General features: G+C 36.5%; 1 protein-coding gene across 3 annotated transcripts; it reads right to left on the bottom strand.

The window, feature by feature from the left end:
* Positions 1-1,833: 1,833 nt before the first annotated feature.
* LOC127625060 (15-hydroxyprostaglandin dehydrogenase [NAD(+)]-like) lies at positions 1,834-3,767 on the bottom strand. Of its 3 annotated transcripts, none has more exons than XM_052100110.1 (8): positions 3,719-3,767; positions 3,510-3,610; positions 3,263-3,386; positions 2,980-3,086; positions 2,808-2,901; positions 2,527-2,603; positions 2,232-2,395; positions 1,834-2,059 (listed from the first exon to the last, which is right to left on the bottom strand). In XM_052100110.1, the coding sequence occupies exons 2-8, from the start codon at positions 3,603-3,605 to the stop codon at positions 1,912-1,914; spliced, it is 810 nt and encodes a 269-aa protein (XP_051956070.1). In that variant the 5' UTR covers positions 3,606-3,610; positions 3,719-3,767; the 3' UTR covers positions 1,834-1,911. The 3 variants fall into 3 exon arrangements, with proteins under 3 accessions (XP_051956070.1, XP_051956072.1, XP_051956071.1); XM_052100112.1 differs by having other exon boundaries at positions 3,700-3,748; XM_052100111.1 differs by having other exon boundaries at positions 3,510-3,626; positions 3,719-3,742.
* Positions 3,768-9,580: the final 5,813 nt, after the last annotated feature.

The raw sequence follows: 9,580 nt of genomic DNA, 5'->3' as shown, positions 1-9,580 counted from the left end.
CATCAAACCTCTGAACACTGTCTGGGCGTGCACCATTTGCCTTGATCGTCTCAGCACATTAGCGTATGAATGGTGCGCTCTGCTGGTGGTTGGGATCACATTAGAGATAATTAGATGAACCGGTAAAAAATTACATTGCTTTGTTTCAAACAGATTACATTGCAGGAGAATATTTGTTTTAAATTGTAATTGTTTTATTTAAAAGTAGAAATCTTAAGCTTTCTTTAGACATATGTTTCATGTTTGTGTGATAAGTATTAGCCGAGTTTTAGTTCATTTTTGTGATGTGTTTCAGAAATACGCTCATGAACACAGAGACTGCTGAAAGCTCACCTTTTTTATTTTCTTTATTTTACAAAAGCACAAGGTTTTGTTGTTATTGTGAGTGTACACAAATAAAAGTAGACCCTTTATAGTCTCTAATGATGTCTTAAACGTATCTGTATACCCCAAAATGATGGGAGTATTTTAAGTTGTTTCCGCTGTAATGACGAAAGTATCCAGCAGGACGCGCCGGCGCGTCGTCGTCTCCAGAGGGTTAAGTTGTTTGTTTTGTTCAAGTTTGACCTTAATCAAATTTTTCATAAATGATTTAGGGAGAGTTGTGTGTTTGGTAGTTCGAGGAACAGACTCAGTCTCTATGAGATAGCTGGGTGATACAGTCTCTATGTGTTGTTATTTATGTGACCTGTGTGATGTTACAAGGCAGCTAGCAGACGTTCGGTTTAACCAGTTTGACTGCTTCCGTGACCTGGGCCCCAGTTAGTCAAATACTATCATTATTAAGACTCTGAGCCAAATTACTGGAGAGGAGAGTGGCACCTTCCCTGAAGGGAAGAGAGTCCGTCTCTCTTTAGCAGGTCAGGTCTACCCCAAAAACTCTTCCAATTGTCTATAAATCCTGTTTTATTCTTCAGACACCACTCAGACATCCAGCCATTCAGTGACACTAATCTACTATAAACCTCATCACCACGAGGGGGCCAGAGCATTACAGTGTCTGACATAGTTTTTTGCAAATTCGCACACCTTTTTAACATTGTCTTTAGTGATTTCTGACTGGCGAAGCCGGACATCCTTAGTGCCGACATGAATAACAATTTTAGAAAATGTACGTTTAGCTTTAGCCAGCACTTGCAAATTTAACATTTAACAAAGTTTGCATTTAACAATTGTGGCTGGAGTCTCTATTTCCACGTTCCTTACAATTGAATTGCCAATAACAAGGGCTCTTTTAACATGATTCTCAGTGGGTGCATCACTGAGTGGGGAGAAATGATTGTAAACCCTAACAGGAATGGGAGAGTGGTGTCACTTTCTCGCTGAGCGAGTATGCTGCCAAGACATCAATAATAATGCGGAGGGAAACCCGATGTGCGCTGAAAAATGGCAGATGTTAAGGATTAAAGGCTGAAAACAGATTTATATATATATATATATATATATATATATATATATATATATATATATATATATATATATAGCGATGCTAAATCAGCTAGCAGATCCATATCCACAGTTGAAAAACCCATCTAACAGAATCTTAAATTTCAGAGGAAAATGTAACATTCTGAATAATGAATTATCACAACTGTATTTGTTGCCATCAAAAGACAATTCTGAACTTGATATACAACACTGCAATTTAACAATCACATGAAAGCCAAAGAAAAGAGCAGAGATCTTTCATCTTATAATAATACTGTTTTATTATGTCAAGACAAAATGTTTGAAATATTATGCCATTATTGATGGATGATCTCAAGTTTGCATCTTAACTTTAATTAGTCTAGATCTTCAAGGTTTAGTATTTTTTACTTTTCTAAAACAACCTTGATTAATAGGCCAAAAATAAGTTTACAAGCTCTGTTAAAGCACTTAATCTCAAATTAAAATCCATCCACTGATTTGTTACTCTTTATTGGCTGCAGAAGTTAGCATTGCCTTGATACGTTGAGGTAAGGGAATGTACTTTGTACCCTCACTCTGAATTACCAGAGCTTCTCCATTCTTGCTCTCATCTGTCACAAGATCAAGGAAGGCCTTGGTGATATCAGTCCTGTAAATGAAAATACAATTACACATCTGAATAATACTTTCTTCTGGACATTTTAAGACTTGGAATCCACCCTAGAAACAATCTTTCGGTCCAAGTAGCATTCCGACTTTGACTGTTAATCATAGTCATATTATTTGAAGTATATGAGAGAGGATAATGATTTTTAACTCACTCTAGACAGGCGTACTTCTCCATTGCCCCCTCAGTCTTTAACTTTAACTTAGAAAAACGTCCAAAATTGTCCTCTGAAGTTGAGGTGGACACAAGGTTTGTATTCACTAAACCCGGACAGAGAACGTTGATCCGTACCCCAGAGTTGAACAACTTAATAGCAGCCTGTTGACAGATCAAAACAATAATTCTATAAAAGAAACAGATACCAGGAAAAATGTAATTGCTTTCACCAAAAATACTTTAATGCATTATAAATTACTGTTCTTCACCTAAACTGACAACAAAATACATACTGCTATAGCACGGGTGAACCCCACCACTCCATGATTGGCTGCTGTGTTGACTGGTGCTGCTGGCAATGGTTCCAGACCTGTGCCCATAAGGAAAATTTCAGACAAAACATGAGCTCAACCTGAAAGAGTTTGCTCAATTAATAATTTTGATTGATTACAAATTTTGACCACATTGACATAATTCAAGGTAGCAGCCAGCAACCTTTTCATTCTGTCTTGTTTTTGTCATAATACTCCTGAAACTAGAGACATAGATTTATGTAAGCACACCAGTTCCAAACCTGCAATGGATGAAATGTTGACAATGACTCCTTCGTTAACACAATGTTCTTTCATATGTTCTAGAGCCAGATATGTTCCCCTTACCACTCCACCCTGTAACGGCCACATGAACAACAAAACATGAATTGATGGAAGGATGGATAGATGGATGGATGGATAGATAGATCATACCAGGTTTATTGCAACAGCATTTCCCCATTCATTTTCATTCAGGATCCCTGCATTGTTGCACACAATATGTATGCTGCCAAACTTTTCCACAATTTTCTGAAAAGCTCCTGTACAGAAAAAAACATTCTGAGAATATTAACAATATATTTCACTGTTTCTTAAGTCCAAAGTCATGCATAATGCTGCTTTATGCTGTTTGTCATCGATATGTGCAATCTGGCAAACCACAGAAGTTACTGAATTATTGAATCTTTTCCAGACAACAGAACATCTCTAACAAGACCTGCAAATTCCTTATTTGATGAGACATCAGCAGTGTAAAATTCAACCCTGTCTGGTCCATATTCTTTCTCAAGTGTGATCTTCAGCTCATTTCCCAGTGATTCATTCACATCGATGATGGCCACCTGTAATCAAAATGAATCAGTATTAGGCATTTGACATTTGTACCCATATTATCCAGCAGCAGTTTCAATAATAAGAAAATAGTCAAGAATCAAATTAATCAAGATTATTTTCATAAAATGTACCTTTGACCCATTTTTCAGGAGTATTTCTACAAAGCTTTTGCCCAAACCCTGAGCTCCTCCAGTCACGACAGCAACTTTATCTTGAATATCCATCATCACTCCTGTGAAAGACAGCACCTATGAGCAAGGAAATCCAACAAAACCACAAAACAATATGCTTCTGAAATCCAATTGCAGGGTGATACTGTACATTAAATCATTGATGGTACCTGTGCACCCAAACGCAGACAACCAACGAGATGTTTAACTCAATGACTGGTGAAGAGCAGGAGTTTCTGCTATTTATATTGAAAGACTCCTGCTTATATAGCAGATCTTCGATGAGGAGGTTCATTAGTAAAATACAAATTTGTTTTAGGGTTTGCATGGTAAATATGTCTCAAGGGGACTCTGCAGTCTTACACTAGAATGATCTGACAGATCATGACAGACAGACATGAAGAACAAACAGTTCTAATGCACAGATCTGCAAAATAAGCACTTTTTTGTGTGTAAAAGCCATTGCATTAACCACTGTAGTAGACATTTGTTCTTGGTAATCTTTAGGACCATAAACGTTACTTAGATAAGTCTTCAGTAAGGGTGTAAAAAAAATATTGTATTGTATCGTATCGTACAATACAATGCTCAGTATACAATACCATATGTATCGTACGATACATAGACAAACACATTATTTTGTAATTAAAAACAATCTGAGCAATATTGAGAGCAGGAGAACAGTCTTCTCCCGGAGATGCGGTGCTGAGCTTTCACAGGAAAACAGAGCAACACACTTCCAGTACATTGGAGAGAAGATTGAATGCAAACGGCAAGTAGATTGTCCTGTAGTGGTACAGCTTGTTGAATTTGCCAAACAATGGTGTCATGTCCTGGTGCAATAGTAAATATAGCACCAGGACAAACATCGACATCACCACGCAAATCGTTGGATTTGTGAGGCAGAAGCAGAAGACTTTAAGTCACCTCTCCCAGTCGACACTGAGCGTGACACTAATAGTTATAAGTTACGAGTCATGACTATCAAAAAACAGCTTATTCAGAAAACCAACTTCATAAGAAAACAGCAATCACATGAGACTTATTATTATCTGCTTTTGACTTCAAAATGTCTCACAGCAAAACTCACAGCACTTGTGCATATGTTATTAGCTAGTAATGATGGCAGTAAAGTTTACATGCAAAGTGAAATGGGGAAGAGGGCAAAAAGATGACGTGTGCCGATCGATTTTTGCTTAAGCCACAAAATAATATTGGATTATGTACATATATCGTAAAAACAGAGGTCAGGTTGTTTTTGTTTTTCACCACTAAATAACATTGAAAGGAGTTTTTTGTCACTTCAGTCACTTCAGCTTGTTCACAGGGGCCTTTCAAACAACAAGGCATGATTTTCTATAAAGCTGCTTTGATACTGTGTTTTGTGAAAGTGCTATACAAATATAAATGACCAGAGTGTAGACAAACTTATTTTCTCAAGAAAAACTTGAAAATTGTGAGTTCATATGAGTTTTTCTCAATAATCAAACAAAATAAATTCAGCGCTGTTGTTTAAGATACTTAGAGCTCTGCTTTATGTTGTCAATGTCTGACACTTTTGTGGCATTTATGATTTAAAAGACATTTATGTCAAATCAGTGAATAAGTTTGAGTGAAACATTTTTGGGTGTTGTATGGTATCAGAAGGCTATGCATTGTATCGCATTGTACCATATCGTGAAATGTGTGTATCGTTATATGCCTAGTCATCAGGTAAAACAGAGGAACACACATGATCCAAGCCATCCAGATGAGAATGTTGCCAGAGGAATGTAAATTGACTGCCAATTTTACACTATGAAACTGCCCACCGAAGGGCAAATTCGGTCTGTGCTTTCTGAAATTTGAATCACTGCCCCCAAAAGCTTGATGTGTTGTTGAACGTATGAGCATGTGTGAGCTCCAGTTTCTGGGTGAAATGTCCACAGAGTTCCGTTAAAAGTAAGTTGTATTTTGAGTTGCAAATGATTTAATATAGTAAACTGGAATGTATTTTATTATCTAAACCCAATCCTATACCTAACCGTCAGTAGAGTAAAAGTATAATTTTACATCTAAAGTGCAACCACTGAATTGCACTCACCATTGTTTATGTAAACTTGATTACTTTCTGGTTTCCACAGGACAATGAACTTAACATCATTGAATCAAACTAAATACATTAGTTTACACAGATAAAAACCAATTTAAGGGTTAGATCAGGTAGAAATGGCTCCTTATAATTGTATTCTCATTATTATTGGGAAGAACATTTTTTATTTTAAGTCAATGGTTGACAATTGCACAGCTAAATCCCCATTCAGATCTTCCAGACTGTTAATTTATTTGGGTACTTAAGAGCTCCAAAGCACAAAAATTTCCCTTTACTGTATTACGTTTACATAGTCATCATTTACATATCTGCTGAGGGGTATTTTTATATGTATGTGAATTCTCTGAGGTGATAATCTACTGTGAGAAATCACATGAGTAGCAGTTCCAAGATGTGTTCCATATGTTCTACTACTGTGTACTTCTGTAAATAGAAGATATTTTGTCTGATTGTAAAAAGTAAACAGAAAATGCATTACAATGTTATTTATTCATGATTCATCTTAAATATTTCATAACAAGTATTACATTGATTTGGATTATTTTTCAATTCAATAATTTGAGTTTGTGAAATGAAAGACAAATGAAATGGCTTGATGACAAAGTTCTTTCAAGGCAAGTCAGTCCACTCAGCAGCCATCTTGGAAATGCTTCCAGGAAGCTGTTTTTTTGATAAGCGGCACAAAAGTACAGCTCCTATCTACTTGAATAAGGAAAGATCAAAATCTCTTAAACGGTTGGTCAAGATAATGATTAAATTCACAGATTTTAAATCAGCAGTTGAATCTGACAACAATGGTATCTTAAATTGTGCTTCATTAGCTCAGAATACTCTTAAAAAAAAAACGTCAGGGCGGTCCAGCTAATGCGCATGCATATTATCATGTTAACTGAACTGAACAGCTGATGTGTTTGTCTAAAAGGTGATTGAGGTATTCAGAGTGCATCATAGCGCGATTGGAGAAAGGTGCCTTAAGTTGTTACTGGCAGACTTCTCAGCCTTACAGGCTCCATATATTTAGGATTAGGGGAGGGGGGTTAGGGCATCTGCTGCCTGCCAGTAACATTTTTGTACAATGTGGTGTGTTTGTACAATGGTTGTATAATGGGAGTGGGTGGTCCTTGCTGAGCTTGTTGGTGTGGCTTTGCTGTGACCCATAGATTGGTGGATCTTTCTCTTTGTAGGTCACAGGCAGCCTAGTTCTTCAAGGAGTTCTGCTATTAAACACAAAAAACACAAAAGTTAAAAGAGCGTAGATTGATGGATTAAACAAATCATATACTAAAATTAACAACTCTGTGCTTAAGGTAGATGTGTCTTTAAAAGCATATAAGATATCTTTAAAAATCAGTTCATCTATGGAGAAAATGAATGGAGTTTTACTTCCAGAACTAGACTGTTGCACTCTATTGAGGTATTACTAAAGTGAGTTGAATTTGCCTGGCCATGTGATCTCAAAATGACAGCCCCCATGAAGCAACCCACTCCATAGAAAATAAAATGCTTTTATTAAACTATAAACAATAAAAAAACAGTTAAAATCTTAAGTGAGTGAACATGCATTTAAACATTTATTAATTGCACTGTTAATTTCTTTAGCGGTCAAACTTTTTAATGAGGAAAATAATTACTGAGTGCACCTTTTAGTAGCCGTTATATGCGGCTTTAGCATAGTCACAGCCAGGAACCATGATTTGCTACTTGGTGGTTTGTTGCAGGGGGAGGGATATTTTCATTCCAGAGAGCATTTGATTGGGCAACAAATCGAGTGACATGAGGTTTTTTCCCCTAAGTTGAAGGATTTTCTATTAAGTTCAACGTTCAGCTGGGTCGTTTATCTTGTTTTATTTAAATAAAATGTTACTTGATGTTACGTTGATGATGCTGAGAACTAATTAGTCTTTTAAATAAATGTTAATGACTAAAACCTATGTTTTAATCTCTCTTATCGTTAGTTAATTGTGAGAGTCTATCTGAATAATGGTAAATATTAGCATAATTTCTGTTCCTATGAAAAAGACAAACTAGGACTTTGTAATCAACAACAGACAGAAAGTTAAAGTAAGGAAGCTGAACTAGTGGATGAAGAACACAATGGGTGGACAGTTGTTTTGGAAACTGAAATAGCTCCAAGACAGCAAAACATTTGCATTATGCAATATTTTGTAATATTTACATACCATATGCCATATGTATTTACATAGTTTACATACACTTAGGTTGAAGTCATTAAAACAATTTTTTTTACCACTCCACATATTTAATATTAGCAAACTATAATTTTGGCAAGTCATTTAGGACATCTACTTTGTGCATGACCCCAGTCATTTTTCTAACAATTGTTTACAGACAGATTATTTCACCATTGATTGACTGCATCACAATTCCAGTGGGTCAGAAGTTTACATACACTAAGTAAACTGTGCTTTTAAGCAGCTTGGAAAATTCCAGAAAATTATGTCAAGCCTTAAGACAATTAGCTAGGAGGCCTACTCAGTGACTCTTTGCTTGATATCATGGAGAAAAAATAAACAAAATATCAGTAAAGACCTCAGAAAAAAATGTGTGGACCTCCACAAGTCTAGTTCATCCTTGGGAGCAATTTCCAAATGCCTGAAAGTACCACATTCATCTGTACAAAAATAGTACGCAAGTATAAACACCATGGGACCATGCAGCATCATACCGCTCAGAAATGGAGACACATTCTGTCTATTAATCTATGAGATTAATGTAGTTTGGTGCGAAAAGTGCAAATCAATCCCAGAACAACAGCAAATGACCTTGTGAAGATGCTGGAGGAAACAGGTAGACAAGTATCTGTAACAAGTAAAAACCAATCCTGTATCGACATAACCTGAAAAGGCTGCTCAGCTAGGAAGAAGCCACTGCTCCAAAACTGCCATAAAAAAGCCAGACTACAGTTTGCAAGTGCACATGGGTACAAATGTATTACTTTTTGGAGAAATGCCCTCTGGTCTAATGAAACAAAAATTTTAATTGTTTGGCCATAATGACCATCATTATGTTTGGAGGAAAAAGGGTGAAGCTTGCAAGCCGTAGAAACACTATCCCAACTGTGAAGCATGGGGGAGCAGCATCATGTTGTGTGGGTGCTTTGCTGCAGGAGTGACTGGTGCACTTCACAAAATAGTTTGCATCATGAGGAAAGAAAATTATGTGGATATATTGAAGCAACATCTCAAGACATCAGCCAGGAAGATAAAGCTCGGTCGCAAATGGGTCTTCCAAATGGACAATGACCCCCCCAAGCATTCTCTCTACAATTATTCTGACATTTCACATTCTTAAAATAAAAGTAGTGATCCTAACTGACATAAGTCAAGGAATGTTTTATACAATTAAATGTCAGGAATTGTGATTTTTATTTTTATTAAATGTATTTGGCTAAGGTGTATGCAAACTTCTGACTTCAACTGTATAAATGAGGGGTGAGCATAAATAATTGTTATTCCAAAAATCCTTGTGATTGAGCATAAATTTAATTGAACCCAGAACATTCATTTAATTTAATTTCTCAGAATATAGATTTCCACCTAAAGTCAATGCAGAAGGCAGATTTTAGGCAGTGGAGTTTTGTTATTGGCTTTCCAGTTTATAGAACTGCAGATTATCAGAGGCTGTTGCACCAGTAATCAAATTGGTTCGCTAATTATTATTATTATCTTTCCAGGCCCGTGAGGAAGGCAAAGCTTTGTTGAGACAGATCTCTGCTGTGCGAGAACAAGCAGAGCCTTCACCTACAGACCTGTCCTTACCCTGTGTCTTCAACCCTCTGTCCAGCAATGCAACTCCAGTTAGAAGAGTGTCTCCACTAGATCGGTCTTCTGTTACACCCTAATGCATGTAAATCAATGATTGGGTGATTTTTCTGGTTAGTCAACTCCACAGATCCTGTGGAATTCAACATTCTGACTAG

This window comes from Xyrauchen texanus, chromosome 31, assembly GCF_025860055.1.
Source record: "Xyrauchen texanus isolate HMW12.3.18 chromosome 31, RBS_HiC_50CHRs, whole genome shotgun sequence".
Classification (NCBI taxonomy): domain Eukaryota; kingdom Metazoa; phylum Chordata; class Actinopteri; order Cypriniformes; family Catostomidae; genus Xyrauchen; species Xyrauchen texanus.
The sequence above is the reverse complement of the archived record's forward strand: the minus strand, read 5'-3'. Positions and strand labels throughout refer to the sequence as shown.